Below are 26,139 nucleotides of genomic sequence, written 5' to 3'. Positions count from 1 at the left end.
TTATACCATTTCCTTTAAAAGCTTTATGATCAAAGGACATATTTGAAACTACGCTTTTACATTCTCAACAACTTACTTTTCAATAACTACTACATATCGTCTGCATTACTTAGAAACAGTCTAGTAATGACTTACAAATAATATACTATGTATGTACTTACGTCTTAGGCTTGACATATTGTGTTCGAGCTTTGTTTTTAATACAACCCAGTAAAATATTTTCAAATTTTTGTAATGAGTATTGTAGGTATTCTTTTACACATTACTTTGTAATGAGGGGACTTTATTAATAGAATTATTCCATTTTTTTGAATAGGATTTGTGTAGAGCGTATGTTCAATAAGGAATTAGTTAATTTGTGTAAAAACTATCCAAAAATTGAACAATAAAACAACTTGTTAACGGAACATTGGGCAATAAAATAGACTAATAAACACAGAAAATTTTAAAGCCAAAAAAGTCGGATAAGCACCAGTTATACTTTGGTCATCGTGAAACAAAAATATGTAGTTATTCACCCAAAAACAACGTACTTATGTACTTGATCCAATATTACTTGCTTACTTACCGGGTAAGTAAAGATTTTGCTGGGAAACCAAAAATAAAATGTTTGTGAAAACTAATAATATGTAGATGAAGTGAACTAATCATTGCAGGCATTGTTTTTCAGAAACAAAACCTCCAGCTTATTTGCAGTCGAACGTAGTAAGTACTTACTTTACTCCCTACTTGCAAGCGAGCGTGATAAGTAATTGTTTTTAATGACAATGACTTTAAATGTGTAAGTGTAAGTGGCCCGAGGACCACTAATAAAAACAAAGTTTTTGATGTTTTTTAATAAAAAGAGAAATTAAATTGAGACTTAAATAATAAATATTTATACAAAAAGAAGAAGATATACAATTCAAAAATAATACATAGTTTGTATTCCTTTGAATCAGCATCACTGCCCATTACCATTATCTCGATGATATTGTTCCAACCATGACATTAATGGTTTACGATTATTTTCAAGCCAATCATAATTGTCTTTAATCTTAACCTTAACATCTGTTTCTAGAGTAAACGTCATATTCTTATTCATTACCTTAGCCAATAAAGCCAAAAAATTTTCTTCCTGTTTTTTATTCATCACATTCGCAGACATTTCACGTATAGTATTATCCACAAGATTGAAGTAATCACTATCCAAATTACCATATGCTTGCCAGTGGTTATTTAAGAAGTCGATGCAGGCCAAAAGACCCATTCCGCTTCGAAGGGATACCAGACTGAGTAGCGTCTTACGTTCATCTTTAAGTAATTTATTTTTCTCATCAATGGAACTTTCTAGTAGTTGTTTTATATGACTTTCTTTTGTAGAACAAGCTAAGGATGAAATTAATAGAGAGCGCAAAACTGTATCTTTAGAATCCATAAGTTTGTTGTAAAGAAAATTAAATTCTTCACCACTGGAGTATATAAGACCATTGCAAAAAATGGCGGCCTGTAAATTGGGTTCAATGGGTGTATTATGTTCTATATAAGCTTTCAATTTATCATTGGTTTCCTTCAAGCAGGCTTTTAAGCCGGCCCAACAGGCAATATTAATGACAAAGCTGCGGGTAAACTTTTGATAATGTTGATCGCCGGTTATATCCTTAATTCCCAGTTTATCATAAATGGGAGCAGTTAATTGAGCTATAAAAAACTTAAGATCTTCAATGTTTTCATCACTACTCAAATAACGATTTAATATAAGAACAATATCGTTGACTGTGGACCAGGGGGCATAATCTTCCTCTTGCTTTAAATATGTCATCAGGTTCAAGAAAACATCATGAGTCAAATGATTAGACACACTTAAGTAATAGGCATCATGTAATAATTGGGCCCGATTTATAGGGTGTATATTATAGTGTTGCTGCTTTAAACTGTCTATGATAAGATTCCAATTTTCTTGATCATAATTTATGCGATAAAAACCAGTGGACTGTTTATTGAGTAACAACCAGTCATCAGGTGCAATTTTAGCATCTTCCACTTTGATTTCTTTAATATTCAATAGGAAGTCTGTAGCTATTGTATTGCTAAAATCCCGATTCGAAGCGGTGGCATAGTTAAAAGGTATAAACCAGGTTTTATTGTCTTTAAAGTTTTTGTCTTCGTAAAAGGTTTCCTGTGTTACACTAAAGGTACCCGATTTATAGTCTCGTTTTACATTTAACAAGGGATAATTACCCTGATGTGACCAGTTTAGCATAATTTCCGTAAAATTTCCCGATAGATTCGCCTTTTTTTCTAACATAGCTGTATCAAAGGCTATAAAAAGTTGATCCTCCTTCACTGTGCTATAATTGCTGTAAAAATTTAAATAAATATTTGTTTTAGGGACAAAATTAAAGTTCGTAGTAGGTACTTACTTCGCCTTTAAATAGTTGTATAGAGCTTGTTTGAAAATATTCTCCGTCAAAGCGTTTCTCCACATATTAAACACACAACTTGCCTTGTTATACGATACAGCATCGTAAATCCCGTCTATTTCAAGGGGCGTTTGAACGTATGATGTCATGGGTCGTGATGTATTGGTGGCTTGTGTAATCAAAGCCGTTTGATAACTGTTAGTATGGAATTCTTGCATAATATCCCATTCAGGATAAATCTGTGAAACATATACATCTATAATCTATTTGTTTGTTTTTTTTAATTCAAAACTTGCTATTCGTTTCTCTCGCTTTTTATATACCCTTTATCATATTTCCGATGTTTGCTTAATATATAAGTAGAGTTGTCCGAAATTTACTAACCGATTTCATTTAATTGATTTCAACGGATTCAGAATGTACTAATTTTGATAGATGAAGGGTATATAAAACATCAGTTAAACCAATAGACCACTTTGTTTTTTCATTAATATTTACATTATCCACAGTTGTATATGAACATAATGAAGCTATACCTTCCTTCAACCACAAATATGTCCACCATTGAATCGTTACATAGTTACCAAACCATTGATGACACAACTCATGAGCTATCATAGTAGTAATATCGGTTTGACTGAAAACTGTTGAAGTGTTTTTATTGTATAGAATAGCTTCCTCACGGTACGTTACTAAACCCCAGTTTTCCATGCCACCCATGGTAAATTTCGGTAAAGCTATCTGATCTAGCTTGGGCAGCATATAGTTTATGCCATAGTATTTAGATAAATGTTCCACTATTAGTATGCTAGTAGTTAAAGACCATTCATGTTCAATTAGGCGATCCGGTTGGGAATATAAACGAAAAGGCAAACCATTGGATATAATTTCGGTGTATTTTAAATCGGATACAATAAAGCCCACTAAATACGTGGCCATAGGTGGTGCAGTAAGGAAAACAGTTTTTCCGGGGCTAAAAAATATTGATAAGTTATGCAAATTAATTACATAGGTCGACAAACTTTAAATAAAGTCAAAATCCTAAGACCAAATCTGACCTAAGATTCCATCACATCTGGGATTTGAGAATTCATGTCCTGAAATTTGAAAAATTTTATTTTTGAGACGTTATAAAAGCGCCTGAACAAGTTTTTATAACAGTTGTAATGGAGAAAGTCTGAGATCAGATTCGGGTATAGCGCAGTCCAATCGTTTAGGAAATTATATATTGGTCTCTGAGTTGAAAATTTGTCGGCCTATGTTATTTAAATCGAAATGTTGTAACTGTAATTTTGGAATTATAATTGGTTGGTTGTTGTAACTTCAAATTACCTTGATAGTTCTTCATTTACTGGCATATTGGAAAGGGCTATATAGTTGGGACTGTGATTTATAGTTATGGTAAAATTGGCAAGCTTTGAAGGTTCATCATAGCAGGGAAAGGCAAGTCTAGCATGTATAGTTTCAAATTGTGTTGCGGCAAGGAAACTATATTATAGAAAGGATTTTTTTATTAGAGAAATTTAATTTTATATCGGTTCCAATATATGTACATCTAAGCACTTATAGATAAAAACTTATTTTATAAAAAAGAATTTAAAGGGGATTAAAAGCATGAATTTATAATAAGCTGAATTTCATCTCGATATATACAATAAGTAATTATCTGAAAAGGTATTTTACTTACTGTTCCTTATCTTCCTCATCCATATAACTCGACAAGAAGAAACCTTTATTATTAACACCCAATTCACCACTATAATTAATGCACAATTTCCATTGGCTACCAGCTGAAAATTCCATATCCTTCTTTGAACGATTTAATATTAAAAAATTACGTTCATCTTCATACACAGACTCCAACTCTTCCGATTCACCCGTTGCAAAAGAAACTATAGTCACTTTTTCAAGTTGAAGATGACGAGCATGTAAAAAAATTTTTGTGGTAGCTTCGCCAATCATAATATCTATAGTGACTTCACCTTTAAAGGATTTTTCACCAGTATGAACATTTGTGGTGAGTTTTAAATCATAGTGCAGCGGATAGCTTTCATTGGGTAGGCGATAGTCTAAATAAGTATTATTATTTTCTTTGGCAGTTTCATTACATTTTACTAAAGTTAAAGTAATTAAGAAAAATACTAAAGTCAACATGAAAATTTTTAATGTTTGCATATTGCCGATAAATTAAAATAATTTTGATCCAAAGGATATATTCTTTTTCATGGACTTGTTAAAAAACCTGATGATAACTGTTTGAGTTTTAAAACTATTATAAATTTATTTTTTTTAGTAAAACTTCTAAAAACCATGCTAATTATTGCAAAAAGTTTCAATTAAAAAATTCGTCATACTAATTAATAATGTTATAGTTTTATTAGCTTTTTCCAATACGTTATTATTGCATTGTATATTTTTATACCCTACACTACTGAAATTTGTTTGCGTTTTTCCACATGTTTGTAACGTACAAAATTATAAGCTCTAAACTTAACATCAATTATATAATGCTGATCCGAATCACGTTCTGAGTTGTTTTATAGATATCCGTTCACCTGTATTATAAAAGCGACTATAAATATCGGCAACGAGATAAAAATTTCGACATAACAATTCTCTCTAGCAAATGTTATTAGGATCGGTCCATAATTGACCCTACCCTTCATATATGGTCTCCTACAAAAAGTGACTTTAACGTCCATTACCGACATAAAAATTAGAGTTTAGCGCTGACTTGAAAGTATGAGTATAGCGTTAAAATTCCACATAAGAAAGTTTTATATGAGAATCGGTCCATAATTGATCCTCCCTCATATAAATCCCCCTTCAGAAAACTAATTACTGTGCATTTAAAGGGGATCATTCCCTTTACGGCATACGGTTTGATGGTGAGTGTATAAGATTCGGCGTAGTCGAATATAATGTTTTATTAGGTTAGGGTAAGTTGATAGGAAGATATATACTACAAGAGACTCGAAGAAATACACATTGAGGAGATTTCACATTTTGCCCTCATCAGGGTCACTTCATAAGATATTTAGCCTTATGGGATTCTCTCACCCATATTTTTAATTCAGCTTTGGTTTCGTCGAATGGTTTTACATTCGATCGCTGAGAAAATATTAAAAAAAGAGAAACAAGTTCTTTTTATAATAATCTATACTTTTTATTAAAAATTTCGTCCTACTTATTTATATATTTACAAAATATTAAATTAAAATTTTATAAAAATTTACGAAACTCCCTAAAACAAACGGGAGATGGCAACAAAAAGAACAGTACCTAACATTACACTTGAAGCTGTAAAACTAGCACTTCCACCACCACCACCATTGTCATCATTTCCATCATTACCACCATTGTTACCCTCTTCCTTTTCAGCATGATACTGAGCCAACCAAGTCATCAGAGGATTACGATTATTTTCTAACCAATCAAAATTTTTCTTAATTGTAGCCTTTACACTAGTTTCCAGATTAGCTGTAACATGTTCACTTGTCTTTACTTTTGCCACCAGAGCCAATAGCTTTTCCTCTTGTTTCTTATTGACCACATAGGAAGCCATACCACGAATATCATCATCTAAAGGATTTGTGCCACCAAAACCACTCTTTAAATTACCATAAACATTCCAGTTATCATTTAAGAAATCAATACAGGCCAAAAGACCCACCTCGCCACGAGAATAGGCAGGATTGAGTAGGGTATAACGTTCTTGGTTGCGCAATTTGTTTGTCTCATCGATGGAACTGTAAATGAATTTTTGATATGATTTTCATTTTGGGCACAACCCAAAGCTGAAATAAGTGCTCGACGTAAAGCTTGGTCATTAGAATCCATTAGTATGTTGTAAACAAAATCGAATTCCTCATCGCCAGATTGTTTAAGACCATTGCAATAGATGGGTGTTTGTAGATTAGGTTCAATGGTAATATTTTGCAGGACATAAGCTTTCAATTTGTTATTGGTTTCCTCCAGACAATCCTTAATGCCAGCCAAACAGGCAGTATTGACGACCACATTGCGTGTATATTTTTGATAATGATGTTCCCCAGGAACATCATTGACACCCAACTTCTCATAGATGGGTGCCACCAATTCGGAAACGAAATATTTGAAATGGGCATAATTAACATCTCCGCTCAAATAACGGTTGAAAGCATTCACAATACCACTGGCAGTTGACCAGGGCGCATATTGGTCCTCTTGTTTCAAATAGGTCATCAAATTTAAGAGAATCGTATGATTTAAACGTTTCGAAACACTGAACTGATAAGCATCATGCATAAACTGAGCACGATTACGTGGATGTATACTGTAGGGTCTATTAATAAGACCATCTGAAATGAGTTTCCAATTTTGTTCATCATAATTGATGCGATAATAACCGGTGGACTGTTTGTTAAGTATCAACCAATCATCCTTCTTAATTTTTTCATCCTTTACTTTAATTTCGGGCACTTTCAATAGATAGTGAGTAGCTTCTGTATCGCGGAAGTCTGGATTTGATGCCACCGCATAGTTAATGGGAATATACCAGGACTTCTCTTTCTTAAAGGTTTCATCATTGTAAAAGGCTTCTTGTTTAACAGTGAACGTACCATCATCATAGTTACGGGTAACGGTTAATAAAGGATAACCACCCTGGCGAGACCAACTGCTTAACATTTCACGTATGGTAGCAGGAATTTTATAATCTTCTTCCTTGGCAGCAGTTTGTAAAGCACTAAATAATTGGTCTTCATTGGCGGCACTGTATTTGCTGTAAAGTTATCAAATCTTTAGTTAAGGTCTATTTATTATTTTCTTTAAGAAAGAAAGAACTTAAAGTTAAAGCATGATTCCACATATGTAAGACAGAACCAGCCTTGGCATAGGAGACGGTGTCAAATGTCTGAGAAATTTCTCTGGGTTTTTGTACATAATATGTCATGGGTCTAGGATTAGTACCAGCATCTCGACTTAAAGCACTTTGTAATTCACCAACATGAAAATCTTGCCAAACACCCCATTCCGGATAGGCCTAAAATTAAGAAAACATTACCAAATGTTTGTTAAATAATCAATTTTCTTTAATTAACTTACATCATCCATTCCTTTGTAACCGAAGAGAGTAGCAAAACCTTCCTTTAACCACAAGTAAGACCACCATTGTATCGCTACATAATCACGAAACCACAAATGACAAAACTCATGAGCAATAATTCTAGCAATATTAGTCTGAGTATAAACTGTAGAAGTTTCTTTGTTATACTAAGAATATTCTTCACGGAAAGTAGCCAAACCCCAATTTTCCATGGCGCCAGCAGCGAAATCCGGTATGGCAGCTTGATCCAGTTTAGGTAACATATAATCTATTCCATAGTACTCAGCCAAACGTTCTGTTATCAACATACCAGAAACTAAAGCCCATTCTTGTTCATGTTTAGTACCGGGATGTGAAAAGACACGTTGAGGCAAACCATTTAAAACACCATCACTATGTTCAAAATCGGATACAATGAAAGCTACTATATAGCTGGGCATTTTATCGGTGGTTAAAAATACCGTTTTTCCCGGTCTGTAAATTAATAATAAAATCTTATACTGAAAGCGTTTTTTTTTAGGGGGACAAGTTTTACTTACCTTGAGAGAGCTTCATTGACGGGCATATTTGAAATGGCTGAATAGGTTGGACTATGATTCATGGTTATGGTAAAATTGGCACGTTTAGCGGGTTCATCATAGTTGGGGAAGGCATGACGGGAATCAGTACTTTCAAATTGTGTTGTAGCCAGATATCTGTAAAGATTGCAGAAGCATTTTAAGAAAATTAAAAATTTTCAAAATTAACCTTTCACAATAATAGTTATACGATCCATTAACATCCCACCTGGAACAAGAAAACTTACAAAAATTTGTAATTTAGATAAGACTCAAACGAATTCGTGAAAACGAACTTGATGGTCTTTGAAAGAAACTGTTTTCGCAAATGAGATATATATACTTATTTTCCTGGCTGCGGTGTCGAACATAATCGATTAATAGGCGAAAAATAAACCGGTACTGAGGTGGTCCACAGTTTCTGCTTTACGCAAATTAAACTTGATACAAATTCGTAAAGCTGCTAATAAAAATATTTCAAATCGTATAACTGTTATGTGGATAAACGTTAGTATAGAAATAGTTCAAATGAAGAAGAACTGTCCCGATCTACAAAAGTTCTAGGACCATAACTTAAATTAATTTAAATATATGAAACTTAAAATCAAATGTCTCACAAGTGTTATGCATCCAATATATATTTTATCGTTTAGATTTATCTTAAATTTTCGGAATTTTTGTTCCTTATCATTATAGCTTCACTATAATCCCAAATGGATGAACATTGTTTTAAGATATATTTTCATATCTGAATACTTCTACACACCTCTTTTCACCATTAACACCAGTATAACTTGACAAATAGAAACCACCATTATCTGTACGTAATTCACCACTATATTCAATGGTAACTTTCCACTTGGTATCATCTTCAAATTTAGCACCATTTAAACGAGTCAATGTTAAAAATTCACGTTCCAATTCGTATTCAAATTTCAAGTTTTCTTGTAGACCATTAACTGGATTTACCAACGACGTCTTAAAGTCCTTGAGTTGACGAGCATGAATAACGATGGCATTAGTAGTTTCCACTACCACAACATCAATTGTCACTTTACCCTTAAAGGCCTTATCACCAGTATGAACATTAGTGCTGAGTTCTATATCATAATGTTCCGGATAGGTTTGATTGGGTAGACGATAGTTTAGAAACTCCTCGGCACGCTCTAAACGAGCATTAATATATTCCAAGCCTACTGAAAAATCAAATTCCTGTGGTGGCGAGTAAGGTGAAGCGAAAACAGCAGTTCCGCTTAAAACTAAAGCGACTAAAGCCAAATGGAAAACCGAAAAACTTTGCATGTTGCTGAACGTCCGATCTACAACATGCATATGAAAGTTATGTTTCTTCTAACAATTGCTTATAAACTTCAATATTATTTTGGTGAAATTTGGACATTATTAAATGATTGTTAATCAGTTTTAATCGTTTTTAGTAGCGATAAAGTATTTTTGAAGTGTGCCCTATAAAATCAATATAGATTTGGTAATTTTTTTTTAGGAAATAGTGATAATTTTATTTTATTTAGGTCGTAAATATTTTAACGAATATGATGCCAATTTGTTTTAACAAAATGAACATTAATTAAAAGTGTATTTTTAATAATGTTCTAGTTATTTTATATATGACCGATAAGATTGCAAACGATTTTCTTTTCGATTCAGAATAATGTTTTTTATCTTAATGTTTGTAATTAAGTAGACATGTTATTTAATAAGAAATTGTTAATAATATTTCCCAGATTAAAATACATGGAGCTGTCCTAAGTAACGATGATTAAAAAAAAACGATATTTTGAAAGCCATATAGATCATATGGTCCAGTTTTGGTTATTTGGAAAGTTAGACTTCTGACTGCTAAACTTTCAATTTCTTTAAAACGTAACTATCAAATCGATCTTATCATACTGCATTTGCGAAATTAAAAAAAATGTCAAGTCATATGCTTTTAATTTTTTAAGAAAATAATACCAATTCGAATACAAAACAATTAAGAAGTTATAGCTGGGTGAGGCTGACCATATAATATCCTACATCTGTATAGCATTTAAGTTGATTTGTACCTTTACTCAGATATACTTAAGTTATTTATTGTTGAATTAAATTATGATCATTTTTGAAAGGGGGCTTTTTATAAGGGCTAGGGTCAAATGAGGCCCTATAATTAAAAAGTTCAGGAGGGTCATTAAGGCTAGTATATAACTTGGTTTTGTAGAGATACAATAATGGACCGATGTTAACTAATTTCAATAGGCTTCGCCTACGGTACCATAAAAGATCATGAGCCAAATTTCATTGAATTATCTCCAAAATTGCGACCTATAGTTCGATTACACGGTTTACAAGCCCTATTCGGGGGCTCAGTTGTATGGGAGCTAGGTGAAAAGATGAACCGATCTTACCTATTTTCAATAGGCTTCGTTCCTGGGACAATCACCAAATTTCATTAAATAATCTTCAAAATTGCGACCTGTAGTCTGATTACAGGGTTTACATGGACGGACGGTCGGATTGATGGACGGACATAGCTAAATCGACTCAGAAAATGACTCTGAGCCGATTGGTATACTTAAAGATGACCATAGAACCAACTAAAGTGGTGTAGGGTATTACAAAAACTTTCCAATTCTTTTTGTATTCAAATAGACTAAATCTTATCTTAACAAAAACAAAATTATTTAACAGATTTAAATTTTTTGTTGTTGCAAAAATTGAAATGTTTATAAATTATAAAACGATCATAAACTATATAGTCGTATAATGTCGTGCTTAATTATTTGTTTTTATCTCGTTAAAAAAACTGAATATTTGAGAATTGTTCATGTAGTTGTGTTCTAAAGTGTTTATTTGTTCAATATCGGTGTGTACGAAGTAGTAATTAACTCATCTACATTTTATTGGATTGCGGAGGTTTGCAAAGTTTGTTTTATATATTTTTTTTTATTATTTTATTGTTGTTATTAATATTTTATAAAAAAAAAATTCGCATATAGAACTGTGAAATCTCACTAAAGGGTTTTGAGTTGAAGAGTGTATTAAATGGTTTTGTAAAGTGAACCCATTTAACATTTTTGAAATTTTTATCACATTCGAGTCATTTATGATTCTTCTGAAAAATTATGTCATATTCGCTACTCCTTTAAAAGAGTCTTTTACGAGCCCCTTTTCTGAAAAAATTTAGACTATTTTTAACTTCTTTTTTGAGTAAAATTAGGAGTCATTTTTTGAATCAGATTTTAAGTAATTCTTGAGTCTTTTGAAAGTAATTTTTGTATCTGTTACAAACAAATCTTCCGACTACGCGAAATATAATTACGAATGAATGTTTAGAGCAAAAAATAGGAGGACTAGTAATAGAAAGCGTAGCTCAAACCCATATGAATTATCCCATATCGTTTATCTGGGAAACCAATGAAGATGGAATCTTAAAATTTGGCTCAAAGCTTTTTAACATCAATGGGCATATTTTTGAGAAAAACGGGCTGACTTTTATACCTCTCATAGGGATTTAATATAAAAATTCTTAGATCTGAGAAACTATAAATAGTTTCACATCAATGAGAACATTTGGGTAACAAATTGGCGGAAAAGATTTATATATATGTACTCAATTTTGCGGGAAAAGCGGTGACATCCATGTGAACATTTGTGTATAAATTGACAGACATTCAATAGGGGTTTGACACCTCCTATATGAATTAAATGCAAAAATTTGTATATCGGGGAATCTGTTAGAGCTAGAATCTTCAAAAATCGTGAAATCGGGATTTTATTTATATTGACTTAAAGGTAAAGGCAAAGCACACTGGGTATAGCTTGTTTATTTATATTAGACTTATTTCCATTTAAAACGATAATTATAATAATGTTTATTTGATCACAAAACACTCTAATAATTCTCATTCCTAGAATAATCAACTTATTATTTATTTTTCAATTAATCAATCATTGAAAGTCTCAAAAACTGTAAAATTAATTTAATTCTAATATAATTTAAAATCTACTTAACTTTTTTGATGAAAGTGTTAAATTGTTATTTACACAATGATATCAGAATAAATATGCAATTTATATTATCTTTCTTTCCCAAATGGCAACAAGACAATTAATTATTACTTAATTTTCATACACGCCATGAGAAAAGAAGGGGCGATATTTTGTTTTTGTCAATCCATTTGTAACACATAAATATTTGTTATAAACCCACAAGCCTGCAACTGTCCAACCAAAATACTAAATAGAAAAAAAAACATTTTAAACATATTTTATTTCTTTTTAACCCTTCGTGTTTAAGCTGTGTTCATTATAAATTTTATTTTTTAAAATATTAAATAAATACTATTTTTAAACCTGTGTGCATTACAATTATTGTATTATAAATATTTACTAAAATCATATATTTATTTCTCCTAAACAATTCATTTAAAATTCATTATTAAAGCAAACATCGAATAAGCATTTTTGCAAACAAATAAAAACGAACTCAAATTGATATGAAACAACCAGGCCAATATAAACATAGGTTTTTTTGTAGCCTCGTTAAAAATCCTTAAATTTTTCTTAAATACCTCATCCTGTTCCAACCAGTTGGAGGAGAATAATGCATAAGATAAATTTCGAAATTCCATTTCAATAACAGTGCCGTAATAACATGCGGGCAAAATTTCCACTGTCATCGATATAAAATAAACGATATAATAGATCAGGGTAAAGGCATCACTGGCAAAGAGTATCAAAAATACCAAAATAGTACAGATGTTAATGCTTGTAAAGAGTATCTGAACAAACATATAGAACGAGACAATCTCCTCCAATTTTTGACGATATCTATAGCAAGAGAGAGAGAGCGAGATAAAGAAAACTCAACTTTTTGTTTATTGAGTTAAATAAATAACTTACTCCATTAAATCTTTATGATCCTGTATGCAGTCCAATAAATCCCGATTATTTTGTATTTTTGTCTTTTTTGGGTCGCCACCCAACTTGGCTAATCTTTTATTAAAGGTACGCAACTGACCACTCAATAAAGCCAAATGCATGGTGGTAAAGGAATCATTGACTATATCCTGTATTACTATATATGACACACCAATAAATTGATAAACATGAGCCACAATGTAGAACGTAGAGTTTTCATAGGGATCAAAAACAAAGTAGGCGGGATACATTAAACGCCAGTCTCCCCATAAACCATTTCCCAGCACCGATAGTTCTCCAAACAATCCAGCAGTTGAGTACAAGAGCATAAACATTTTCCATATACGATTTAAATCTCTTAAAATCACATTTGTAAAGTAGTTAGCCTCATCTTTATACAAAGAAATACGTTTATTTTGTCGCGTAATAATATCAAACATATTTTCAATATTCTCAAGTTTCAACCAGACTATAATGGTTTTAATGCTGCATAAAACCACTGTTGCCGCCACAGCCAAATTTTTAATTGCATCATATAAAGTTGTACTTAAGATGAGACCAATTATCAAATGTACTGGATAGACGATCGTCACCATAATGTTCAAAAATATAGCATAGGTTTGATAGAGTAGACGATATTTTTTCGTTGGTAAAAAACCCAAAATGCGCCAACAAAAAAAATGTGAACGAAATGTTGTTTTCACGTGTTGAATAGTTGTTGTTGACATATCACTTGCTTTTGCGTGTCCGCGACCTTTTAATGTTTTGAATAGTTGATTGGAACTCTTTATATTTTGCGAAACGTATTAATTTATATTCATATTTTATTTGCAACTTTTATTGGAGTGTCTACTACTAGTGTTGTAGTGAGTTTTGCTGTTGAAAATTATTTTAATAAAAAATAAATTTTATTCGTTTAAGCCGATTCTTATAAACCCAATCATGTGTCGTACATTTACGGTGTATATGGACATATGTAGGTCTGTTTTAAAACATTTTTTTTTTTTTTGGCAATTCGAGAATAACTAAATCTACAAACCTGAGTGCTAACTGATCACTCATTTTTGGACCTCAAACTTGTTTTTGGTTTCTATATCGAAAATCATTAATAACTCAGTTAATATGCCAATTAGATTAGTTATTCTAAAAATAATTTAAATCTGATGTTTTTTGAAAACAAGATTAAACCTTGCAGTGTTGCCACATAAAACGTCACTGTTTGTAATCAAAACAATGCATGTTTTATAAAAAACAAGAAGATAATTGTTAATGGTCCATTATTTCATCTAGCCCTCATACAACTTAACCCGCCGAATAAGGCTTTTAAGTTCATAACTATATGGTCGGTCTCGCCCGACTATAATTTCTTACTTGTTATAATTTTAGTGCTGTTTACACTTTCGCATTTCTTGCTCAAGTTTAGACCAACTGGGTTTAAATTAACTTAGTACTCAACAAGTAAGAGTTCTATATTCGGCTGTGCCGAATCTTAAACCATGATGTGTTAAAAAATAGTCAGTACGAATTTAATTACAAAAAAATCAAAAAATACCAATTGCAAAACGGTAAGGTACCAAAAAAGTCCCATTTTAATGCGGTTTCGCTTAATCCAGACTGCTACATTTCATGTTTCTAGGTTTAATATTATAGAAAATTCAAAAGTACCTATTGTAGAACGAAAAAGTACCAAAATGTACTCATTTATAGGTTTTTACCTTATCAAGGCTCTACATGTTAAATTTCGTGTTTCTAGATTTAAAATTATGTAAAATTCAAAAATTATGTATTGTTGAACGGAAAAGTTCCAAAAAGTTCCCTTTTATGTATTCTCGCCTAATCCGGGCTCTACATACTTAATTTATGATTCTATGTTCAATATTATATAAAATTCAAAAAGTACCTTTTGTAGAACGAAAAATTACAAAAAAACCCCTTTTTATAGGTTCTTACAGACTTTGTACATGCTAAATTTCTTACATACTAAATATCATGTTTCTAGGCTTAATATTATAGAAAATTCAAAAAGTACTTTTTGTAGAACCAAAAAGTCCCATTTTATAGGTTCTAACCTAGTCAATGCCCTACATGCTAAATTTTATGTTTCTAGGTTTAAAATTATGTAAAATTCAAAAATTATCTTTTGTTGAACGAAAAAGTACCAAAAAGTCCCCTTTTATGTGTTCTCGCCTAATATAGACTCTACATACTTAATTTCATAATTTCTAGGTTCAATATTATAGAAAATTCAAAAAGTATCTTTTGAAAAACGAAAAATTACTAAAAAGTTCAGTTTTATGGCTTCTAACTTAAGCCAGGCTCATGTTTCTAGCCAATAACAACATACTAGTGCTGCTCTCGCTCTGCTTCTTTTGTTCTGCTGCTCTCGCTCTGCCTTGTTTTATAATCAAGACTACAATAACAAAATTTACCGTATGATTATGTATTTCTGTTTGAGCATGAATAAAAAATGTAAATTTTTAATGAAATTTGTGATCACCTCCATTTCAGGCCAAAAGTCCGAACTAATCTTTAAATTATAAAAATTAGAATTGTGATCAAAATTTTTATACAAGAATAATAAATGAGTTTGATTTGCAATGACACATATTTAGGAACAAAAAACAATTTTTCACAAAAAATCATAAATCCAACAAAATTACTTAACACACATTTAATGTGTAATTAATAAAACCTTTGTTGCTAAAATCTTATAATAAAATTTTTATTAAAAAAAATTATCTTTATTTATTTATAAAATATTCTCCTTTAACAATTGACCTAAATACAAGTTTTGCATACTAAAGGAGTTGCTTTTTTCTGTGGCTGCTATAAAAAAAATAAACAATATTGAATTGTTATTGATTTTTTGTTTTGTTTAAACTATTATAATTAAAATATATGACTATACAATTGTCTATAGAGATTTCCTGCTAAACGAAATACATTTCCAAAACGTTGCGCTCCACCATTATGTGTGTGCACGTCCATCATAGAGGCGGCATAAGTAGGTGGTGGCATTTGATTTTCCAACAACCAATTGTGTATATCGTTACCGAATTTCTCTAGAAATGATTCACTCATTTTAACTTTTTTGCCAATTTTTGGCGAATCAATTTTTATCAGATTACTGCTATACTCCTCGCCCATGGATTTTAGTTCACGCATAATTTTGTGATGTAGATCATAGAACTGTAAACAGAGATATATTTTATAGACATATTCCTTAAATTTAAAATCTAATTTTACTTTACCTGGCTGCGTCGATGTGTTGGCACAAATTCCGCTATTCTATTGAAAATATCTACAAACGATGGTGTCCTCACCAAATACTCATAATGTTTCGATATATACTGCCAGATGACACCACGAGCCATCATATTCGTACGGAATAGGTAAACGACATAAATTAAACTTTCACTTTGATTTGGTATAAATTGCGTAGAATTAGCACCAAAAACTATATCTAAATAGTAACGTATTTGTTTAGGATTTTGGGTACAACGTAAGTTATACAAAATATCTTCGTACTGTTTCGTATTACGATCTGTTGCCGAGACCACTTTTATAATGGAATTAAATTCTTCGTTTGATAAATATCTACAGGCCGAACATAGTACTGTGTCTTTGGTGACAAAGAAATCATTGTTATCCGTTTCGAATTCGATATTTTGAAAGATGTAATCAAAACCCAATTGTCGGGTGTATTCCAAACATTCCGGTAGATCCACAATGCAAGCCATGCGCAGTAGAGGTGTGTGCAGTTTGTCGGTAATCATTTTACCCGAACTATGAGCATGAGAAATTAGTTTATGATAAATAGGTCCAATAATTTGCTTAAGAAATTGCTTAAACAGCTCATGTGAGGGAGTGCCATATAAATTACGTTCCAATAGCTCCACTGTGGGTGAAACAAAATTCCATACCAACAGATTGTCCTCATTAATTAAGTACTTAAGTAATTCAAATATAACATCTATGGAGCATTCATTATGTTCTATTAGAGAGTGAAGATTTTGAAATAAATCGGCTCGATTAAATTCGTGTATGACTAAATGATTCTGCTGCAATGCATGGGCTATCCTACGTAAATTTTCATCATCATAGAGTACATGATAGAAACCAGTTTGTTGCTTATTGACCACCAACCAATCTTCCTCTTTCAATTCAATGCCAAAGTCTGAAAGATTTAAAGTAACTTCCTGTATGGGTGGCATAAAATAGTCAACAATGGTACGATTGAAATTGTGATTCGTCGCAGTGGCAAAATTCAAGGGTATCCACCAGTGTTCATTATAATTGGGATTCTTGGAACGTTGCTTTATGGTAATAGTATTGTCTTCATAGTTTCTGACTACATTGATAATGGGTATCCATTTGCTATGAGTCCATGACATCATTACATTCGGTACCGACGACACCCATTCGGCATTTTGTAGAGTTGGATCTTTTTCGAGCGCTTCTTGGAGGCACTCGAATAATTGCAATTCATTCGCCACCGAGTACTGACTTGACAAGGTAAAAACTTTTTTAAATTAATTGTTATACACCACTCTTTCAGAAAGAATTTGATTTAAAATTGAACTTACTATTTTGTCAAAAATGTCTGAATACCACGTACAAATGTTTTTTGATTGAAGGCATGATGGAACATTCGAATGACACAGGCGGCTGAAAAAGAAGGAATGATTAAAATTTTTTTGTTACAGTTCTAGTGGAGTTAAGTTCTTGTTCAGTTCTAGTTTAGATCTAGTTCAGTTCTAGTTCAGTTCTAGTTCAGTTCTAGTTCAGTTCTAGTTCAGTTCTAGTTCAGTTCTAGTTCTAGTTCAGTTCTAGTTCAGTTCTAGTTCAGTTCTAGTTCTAGTTCAGTTCTAGTTCAGTTCTAGTTCAGTTCTAGTTCAGTTCTAGTTCAGTTCTAGTTCAGTTCTAGTTCAGTTCTAGTTCAGTTCTAGTTCAGTTCTAGTTCTAGTTCAGTTCTAGTTCAGTTCTAGTTCAGTTCTAGTTCAGTTCTAGTTCAGTTCTAGTTCAGTTCTAGTTCAGTTCTAGTTCAGTTCTAAATCAGTTCTAGTTCAGTTCTAGTTCAGTTCTAGTTCAGTTCTAGTTCAGTTCTAGTTCAGTTCTAGTTTAGTTCTAGTTCAGTTCTAGTTCTAGTTCAGTTCTAGTTCAGTTCTAGTTCAGTTCTAGTTCAGTTCTAGTTCAGTTCTAGTTCAGTTCTAGTTCAGTTCTAGTTCAGTTCTAGTTCAGTTCTAGTTCAGTTCTAGTTCAGTTCTAGTTCAGTTCTTGTTCAGTTCTAGTTCAGTTCTAGTTCAGTTCTAGTTCAGTTCTAGTTCAGTTCTAGTTCAGTTCTAGTTCTGATCTTGTTCATTTTAGCTTTAATTAAAACCAATACCTTTTGAATAGGATATAATATCAAATATCATCGTTATATCACGATCAGTTTCCACATAATGTGTCATAGGATGAGGACTCATATTGAACTCATTATAACTATAGGCTCTATCAGCAGTTTCAATTAAAAAATATTCCATACTCTTATACTCAGGATGAAGCTGAAATCATAAAAACAATATTCAAACAAATTCCATTTAACAATCAACACAAAATCTCACCAAATCAATAAATATATGAGCAAAATATGTAGCAAATCCCTCATTTAGCCAAGCATAAGACCACCATTCTGGCGAAACTAAATCACCAAACCATTGATGTGATACCTCATGGACAATTGTCATGGTATCCTTGACTCTCTGATGCATATGACTGTCACCATAAAGTAAATAATCCTCCTTGTATGTAATTAGGCCCCAATTTTCCATGGCTGCACCATAATTTTTATTCAAAGCAATATGATCAAGTTTTTTCAAGGGATAAGCAATACCTAAATAATCCTCAATTACAGCCAAGGTTCGTATGGCAAATTTCAGTTGCTTTAGACCTTTATTTTTGCTAGTGGGTGGTGTGTACAGGCGTTGAGTAACATTACGATATTCCTCCGAGATAAAACCGAAATTTGAGACGACAAATGCCACCAGGTATGTGGACATAAGCGGTGTTGTATAGAATCTAGTTGTGGATAAATCACTATCGCTGCAGAAGAAGGAGTAAAATGTATAAAATGGAGAATGTTCGTTCATATATGTATATATTGTTTTTACAAAAGTTTGAGAATTGTATTTACCTGTGTTCGATGACTTTGTCCACATCCATATTGGAGATGACATTGTATATTTTGCCATGAGTTACGCGTATAGTAAAATTGGCCTTAAAAGCCGGCTCATCATAACAAGGCAATGCTAAACGGGCACTGGTTGGCTCAAATTGTGTAGCTGCATGGTAACTGTTTTTTTTTTGTTTAAAGAAAAGAAAGAGCATCATATTAAATTAGTTATTTGTTTCAAAAATTTAATATAAAAATTTGGAAAATCTACTAAAAAGCAATCTTAATTTAATAGCAAACATCTCCTTGATGTATGATTTAAAATCAAAAAATACTTTGTACTCGACCCAAATTGCTGATAAAATTTCTAAAATTCATAAAAACCCTCAAATCTGTTGATACGTCATTATGAGTACAATACAAAATCTAATCAAATAACTCATTAAATTCTTAAAAAAACAAATGTTTAGAAAATTCCAATTGCAAATCAAACCAAAAATTTTATTAGAAAAACTTATGATAGTAATAGGTACATGTGAACTTTTTTTAATACAATTTGATCAATGGTACACTAAAGATTCAATTAACCTTTGAACCCAAATTTTTGCTATACATTGGGAAAGGAGCTTGTCCTCAAATAATAATTCTTTTAAAAACAAAATACATATTTTTGTATGTAGTTCAAGTGTGGTTTTCTTACTACTCAGTTAAACTGGACTTAACTTGCTGTTAGATTAAACTCGGAAAAAATTTAGCTGGACTTTAATCGATGATTGTGCTTTTCAGTTATGTATCCAAATTAAGTTAACTTTGTTAGTATTGCCAACTTTTTAGACAAAAACATAAACAATGAACAGCTGTTTATAAATAACCATTTAAAACAATAATATCGATAAAAAATCAAATGATTACTATTTACTTAATATATTAAGTTTTTCTTCTTCTCAATTTATTATTTTATTGTTTTGGTTGATTGTGTGTTTTCACTTATAACTTAGCTTTGATTGGCCAATTACACTCAGTTAAACTAAGATAATAAGTAACTTGACTGCAGTAATCATGAAACCAAAGAATGAAGATTATCTTTATCAGAAAAACTAGCTCTAAGTCTTGTATGTGTGTACCCGGTAAAACTAAAACTAATTAAATTACTAAATTTAGTATTTTGTGAATATTTTTTTTTTTTTTTGTTTTCTTAAGAAATTTTGTGGGATTTTTTGTGATTTATACGTAAACGTTTATATAAAATATACCTAAAGGGATTCCCGAAAATTTTTTCTCAATAAATTGATGTCACAAAGGTGATTTATGTCGCAATTATAAATTACTAGAGTACATAAAGGGAGCTCCTCCTCCCTAATCGAATTTTAATTAAAAATTCAGATTATAAAAATCATTATGCATATGTAAAATTAGTACAGACAAAAATTTTAATATTTTTTAAGATTATATGTAGCATCACTGGATTACTGTGTTGTTTACTTGTTATGTTTTGTTTCTTGCTTTGTTTGTAGTTTTTTATTCAAGAATACGTACGTGTAACTTTTGTTTCTATGTATTAGTAACAATTTAAAATGCTTATATCTCCTAAAAATCCCGACCAATCTTATTAATATATATATTCTGCACATCTGCGAAGAAATACCTTTAAAATGATATATCTTTGGCCAAAATCGGATGTATACTGTAAGAGTATGAGGGGTCACAAAAAATCGCTTTGCCTATTAATTATACATTATACCACTAAAGTGGGGAGATCATTATGCGTTTGCTGTCATATTTGAAACACCAAAAAGTAAACTTATAATCAAGTTTTTAGGTCGTTTAAGTCTGTTTGTGTATGTAAAACTTGGAATCTAACAAGCCAACTATAACAACAACTTCTGTATCTGACCATTTGTTTATATAGCCACTATATACTTGCCTATTAGAATTTTATTAAAAAACTTATATTAAACTTATATTAAACAAATTGTTAGTAAAACTTAGGTAGTACTTAAACCTAGTAGCCCACATACAAGGTATCCACACAATATAATTTTAATGTTCAGTATTTAAATTTGGCAGTAATTCATTATATATATATACACTTGATCGATATTTGACCCAAGGCTTTATGTTTCAAATAATAAATTTGTTATAAATAAGTAGGTCTTATATGTCATCGTCTGGATAGAATTCTATTAAAATTACTTTATTATAGTTTTCAGCTTTTGGTACATTTATGATTAATGATCTGTAATCGAGCTTCTTCCAAAGACGAATATAAGAATTCCTATTCCGAACGAAATAGAGAACCAATTATCGTGTCATTCCCTCGAAATGTTATTTTGCTACAGATATGACAAACATCTTTTGCCGTTGTCGTTAAGTCATACAGCTTCGCTTTAAGTCACTATGTTTGTCATCAAGGTTTTCGATTAAGAAATCAAGTGATGCAAACCTATGAAATAAATACTTTAGCACTCGTCTGATAACTGTCGCCAGCCAGGAAATACAATTTGACAATGTAAATGGTTTTGCTCTCATATGGTAACGAAATAAATGAATAAAATAATAGTTACCCAGCAAAAAATTCTTGCAATGAACAATCTGGATAATGTAGTTATTTAATACATTACCTGGCAATGAGTAGACGTTATATAATTTTTTTAATGCAATTTGTAGGCAATTATCTAATGCATCTATCCAAAGTTTGTGATTCGAATCAAAGCTGTTATCAGTATTTAAAAAAAAAACGTCAATTTATACTTTTATGTAAAAACTATTCCAAAAAGTACTGTAAAATAACTTGTTAATGGAGCACTAAATAGGCGAAAAGACTATTAACCACAAAAACTGGGTGTAGTGTCAGGTTTAAGACCGGAGATAGTTGGATAAGAACATTTGTAACATTTTTGAACCTCGTCGAACAAAAATAATTAGTTATTCATGCCAAAAGTAAGTACTCTGACATTGGTCAAATATTACTTGCCTGCTAACTAGGTAAGTAAAGTTTTACGTGTGTACTGATGCAATCAGACTGAAGGCATTCAGCAGCTACCGTCGTCTAAAGGCATACACGGTAAACGGCACCGAAAACAAATTTTAATCTTTTGCGGCGAAAAAAACTTTTTTTCGGTTCAAATATATGAAATTTCTTTTTTCGGCAGCGATTACGGTGAATGCAGAAATATGCCCCTAATTTGGACTTATTAGATAAGTTATGTTTTCTTAGATTTCATAAGTAATCATTTTTCCCAACAGTAAACTTTGGAACTATGACAACAACATAAGCATTTCAGATAAGTTTCTACCCGATTTGAATTGAGAAATCAGTGAAAATGTTTCTCCAAAGAAAACTTTAAAACTACTACAACAACATAAGCATTTCAGATAAGTTTCTTCCCGTTTTCAGTTAGTTTAAAAATCATATACGAAGAAATATAGCTAAATCTTAAACAGGTCTTTTGAGCGCTCTATTACCAATGCCTCAGGTAGGAATCGAACCTACGAACTCCGTTCTAATAGTCTTAAACACTATACGCTAACCTCCCACAGATCATGATCGTTATTAAATTCCAAATAATATAATATATTTTTGTTTGACTTAGACCAATATTCAAATGGTGTATAAAATTGTTACGATTTCCCGATAATCCGGAAGCACCATAGTTCTCAATTTGTCTACTGTAAGTAGGTACTTAGGTAAACTTTAAATCATTGATCCGTTTAGGCCTTTAATGGAATCAAGTTCAAGACCAGAAGTAATTTTAATGTTATTTTTTTTTGAAAGTTATTGGGAAGAAGCAAAATTGTAATATAGAATAAAAATGCGCTTAGTGAAGTGGTGATAAATGTTAAACTTTTGGAAGTACTTCGTTTTATTTTTGCTGGAAATAAATTACACGCATTTATTAATCAAATCAAAAATGAAATGTCAGTACAAAAGAAATATACCTTCATTAAAAAAGAATTGGATTATTTTCGCTTCTTTGAAAGTCAAAATACATCACTTCCACAACTTCACTTAGTACTACTTTTGATGTGGTGATAAATGTTATTCGTTTGAAAGTACTTCATTTTATTTTTGCTGGGTATGTATATAAAATTTCCTAGTATTTATATTTTAAAATACAACTAGTATTTCTGTTTACGTTGAAGCAAATATATAAAATTGAACTTTAAATTTCGATTCGAACAATCAATTGTTTATTTATTTATGTGCGTCCATAAAATTAATTAATATTTGTAAACAAGAAAATTCTCACATTCATTTACTGATAAGACGCTTTATAGAATATCCGTTGCATTTGCCAAATAAATTAAAAAGCGGAGTTTTAGGAATAATAAGTGCACATTTAAGGGGTTAAAAAATAAGTAATTTCACGAACATTCAATAGTAAAAGGCGCGTAGTTTTTCATTTATTGATATACAAACATTTATTCATTTATTTTTGTTTACCTTCAATTCATTGATTCACAGATAATGATTAAAATGGGAGTGAGTGGATGGATGGGTGAGTGAGTGAGTAAATTTGTTATCAGACTAGATAGATGAAGTGCCGGTATTATGGACTAGATACGGTAGGGATTATTATTGTTTTGATTTATTTGTTGTGCAAATAATAAGAAAATATATAACATTAAATACGTCAATACGTGAGGAGTGAGTAAGTTTGAAATATTTAATGAAAATTAAATGCAATTTGTTTAAAATTTAAAGTATGACTAGACTAGACAACAATCAGCAACTGTTTAGAAATCGAAATTCACAAAGTGTGTGGGTCTATCTATCAATGACGACACTGCCAGGGAAACTTTTTTGACTTTTTATTAAGGTTTAGATTTCTTATCAGTATTTTAATTATATATATTTTTTGTATAAAAATTGTTGTTTTTAAGTGTGTGTTTTTATTTATTTTTAAAATTTCATATTTTTATTATTTCAATTACTAAAACAATATAAGACACATATGAATGTACATATGTATGTACTTTGTATAAATCGTATAAATGTGTTCCCTTGAGTAATATTGCTTTACAAATTACGTTTCTAGTATTATAATCTGAAATTATTTACTCCCCTATTATAATAAAAATAGTTCCGGAAATGTCAAAAAAAAAACAAATTCTCTGTCTTCGTACTTACATGGTCTGATTATTATGATCCTCATAGGCTAACCAATAGAGCCCTGCATGCTTTTCATTCATGGTTCCCTCGTAGTGTATTTCGAGACGATATTTTTTCATTACCTCAAACACTTGATAGTATTCGCGGGCATGTATGATAAGAAAGTTAGTGCGATTATCATGGGTATAGGTCAAGTCGTGCAGTTGGATTCCAGACTCCAACTCATAACATATAATGCTAAAATTTCTTAATTTCTTGGCATGCAAAACAATTTCATCGGTAGATTCTTTAATTTCTATAACTATAGAAACATTTCCTTTAAAATCCAAATCACCTTTGTGGACATTGGTGGTGACATGCCAGTGGTAGTGTAAAGGATATGTAGAATTGGGTAGACGCAGAGAACGTGTTTTAGAGAGAACACTGGGCGCAGTTGTAGTTAAGGGCGCTTCAATATCCGTTGTAGTTTCGAGACATGTGACTGAATTTATATATAGCAACACGCTTAATACTAACAATATCAATAAACTGAACTTTCTACTCATCTTTTGGTAATGTCGCCGTAACATTTCCCAAAACCGTTATGTGAATTTTTCGTTTTCGTATTCCTTTTGTTCACTGTTTAGACCGTTCACTTTAAGTTTACAACCGCAACTAAATTGAATAAATCGAATTGATTCTCTACCTCCAAGTGGTAAAAATAAAATTGGAATTTTTTTGTTAGCGATAAGATAAGAATATTTTACTTGATTTCGATTTAAAGCGCCTGGCGACACATCAAATTGGCTCTCTTAAACGGTAAGTTTACTAACACTATCAAAAAATTACAGTTTGGGAGAGACAATTTGATGCTTAAGAGTTGTTTATGCTGAGCATTGAGTGAGTGGCTTAAAAGTAATTTTTTTTTTAATTTCATTAACTAAATAAGAGCAGCAGATATTTGTTAAAAATAAAACAATATTAATGTTTAATATTATATATTAAACAGTCATTGCTCTAAGGGAAAATTCGTTTCATGGATTGCATTTCTTTTTTGTTTTCAAAAAATTATTATTTCCTTGTTTTAATACGGTGAAATCTTTATCTTATCTGGTATCTTTAAATTAATAAATTTTTAAAGTTGACCTAAATATATCTGAAATTTCTTTGGACCTTTTAATTATTGCATATTTATTGCAAATGATATGTGACTTAAGAAATATTATTAATTTTTTTCTTAAAAATTAAACACTTATTAAACATATACACCATCCTTTATCATAAACAACATTTTTTGTAAAAGTTTTATCAAACAAAATTTGTTTTAAAAACGTTTTATTAGAAATCTATTATTCCGTTTGTAATTTCTACAATATAATTTTCCGACCCTATAAATTATATATATTCTGGTTCGTTATAGATAGCGGAGTCGATTATGCCATGTCCGATTGTCTGTCTGTATGTTTGTTGAACTCAGTTTTTAAAGGACCCCAGATATCAGCGAGATCCGAATCTTTAATGAATCTATAAGACATGCTTTCGTGAAGATCGCTATTTAAAATCAGCGTCCATAACAGAGATATGAGCAAAAATCCGAGACAACCTCTGAAAATTTCATCAAAAATTGAGTTTTTTTATTCATGCTCAGACAGAAATTTGCAGAGCGAGAACAAGAGTGGCAGAGCGAGAGCAGCACTAGTGTGTTTTTAGTGCCTAGAAACATGACATTAAGAATGTGAAGCCTGGCTTATGTTAGAAGGCATTAAAGGGAACTTTTTGGTACTTTTCCCTTTTTCAAAAGGAACTTTTTGTGTTTTCTATAATAATGAACCCAGAAACATGAAATTAAGTATGTAGAGCCCAGGTTAGACGAGAACAAATCAGTGGAGATTTTTTGGTTCTCTTCGTTCTGCAAAAGGTACTTTTTGAAT

The 26,139-nt window shown here is 31.3% G+C and overlaps 4 protein-coding genes across 4 annotated transcripts; all 4 read right to left on the bottom strand.

Moving 5' to 3' along the window:
* Window positions 1-943: 943 nt before the first annotated feature.
* On the bottom strand, window positions 944-5,466 carry LOC111676062 (aminopeptidase N-like). The gene is made up of 6 exons (XM_023436946.2): window positions 5,463-5,466; window positions 4,090-4,516; window positions 3,735-3,890; window positions 2,901-3,375; window positions 2,403-2,641; window positions 944-2,339 (listed from the first exon to the last, which is right to left on the bottom strand). Exons 1-6 carry the CDS (start codon window positions 5,464-5,466, stop codon window positions 944-946), a joined length of 2,697 nt encoding a protein of 898 aa, XP_023292714.2.
* Window positions 5,467-5,587: 121 nt separating this feature from the next.
* On the bottom strand, window positions 5,588-24,876 carry LOC111676063. The gene is given in 17 exon segments (XM_046949871.1): window positions 5,588-6,167; window positions 6,170-7,164; window positions 7,250-7,425; window positions 7,488-7,633; window positions 7,688-7,962; window positions 8,028-8,183; window positions 8,236-8,274; window positions 8,812-9,364; window positions 12,529-12,872; window positions 12,945-13,747; window positions 15,858-16,151; window positions 16,214-17,468; window positions 17,549-17,630; window positions 18,349-18,508; window positions 18,569-19,046; window positions 19,138-19,296; window positions 24,248-24,876. Coding segments are annotated over 17 exon segments (6,987 nt in total). The 5' UTR covers window positions 24,799-24,876; the 3' UTR covers window positions 5,588-5,646.
* Window positions 7,237-9,356, bottom strand: LOC124419471 (endoplasmic reticulum aminopeptidase 1-like). Its single transcript, XM_046949123.1, has 4 exons — window positions 8,812-9,356; window positions 8,028-8,183; window positions 7,488-7,962; window positions 7,237-7,425 (listed from the first exon to the last, which is right to left on the bottom strand). The coding sequence occupies exons 1-3, from the start codon at window positions 9,345-9,347 to the stop codon at window positions 7,656-7,658; spliced, it is 999 nt and encodes a 332-aa protein (XP_046805079.1). The 5' UTR covers window positions 9,348-9,356; the 3' UTR covers window positions 7,237-7,425; window positions 7,488-7,655.
* LOC124419472 (odorant receptor 33b-like) lies at window positions 12,768-13,812 on the bottom strand. The gene has a single exon (XM_046949124.1). It carries the CDS (start codon window positions 13,688-13,690, stop codon window positions 12,941-12,943), a length of 750 nt encoding a protein of 249 aa, XP_046805080.1. The 5' UTR covers window positions 13,691-13,812; the 3' UTR covers window positions 12,768-12,940.
* Window positions 24,877-26,139: the final 1,263 nt, after the last annotated feature.

This window comes from Lucilia cuprina, chromosome 4, assembly GCF_022045245.1.
Source record: "Lucilia cuprina isolate Lc7/37 chromosome 4, ASM2204524v1, whole genome shotgun sequence".
Lineage (NCBI taxonomy): Eukaryota > Metazoa > Arthropoda > Insecta > Diptera > Calliphoridae > Lucilia > Lucilia cuprina.
This window is presented reverse-complemented; position numbering and strand designations above follow the sequence as displayed.

Coding starts and splice junctions, on each gene's coding strand:
- LOC111676062 (XM_023436946.2), bottom strand. Junction 3,376..3,734: donor GTAAATGAAGAACTATCAAG/GTAATTTGAAGT, acceptor AATATTTTTTAG/CCCCGGAAAAACTGTTTTCC. Junction 2,340..2,402: donor TACAACTATTTAAAGGCGAA/GTAAGTACCTAC, acceptor AAATTTTTACAG/CAATTATAGCACAGTGAAGG.
- LOC124419471 (XM_046949123.1), bottom strand. CDS start 9,347: ATGCAAAGTTTTTCGGTTTTCCATTTGGCTTTAGTCGCTTTAGTTTTA. Junction 8,184..8,811: donor GGTGTTAATGGTGAAAAGAG/GTGTGTAGAAGT, acceptor CAATCTTTACAG/ATATCTGGCTACAACACAAT. Junction 7,963..8,027: donor GTCAATGAAGCTCTCTCAAG/GTAAGTAAAACT, acceptor ATTAATTTACAG/ACCGGGAAAAACGGTATTTT.
- LOC124419472 (XM_046949124.1), bottom strand. CDS start 13,690: ATGTCAACAACAACTATTCAACACGTGAAAACAACATTTCGTTCACAT.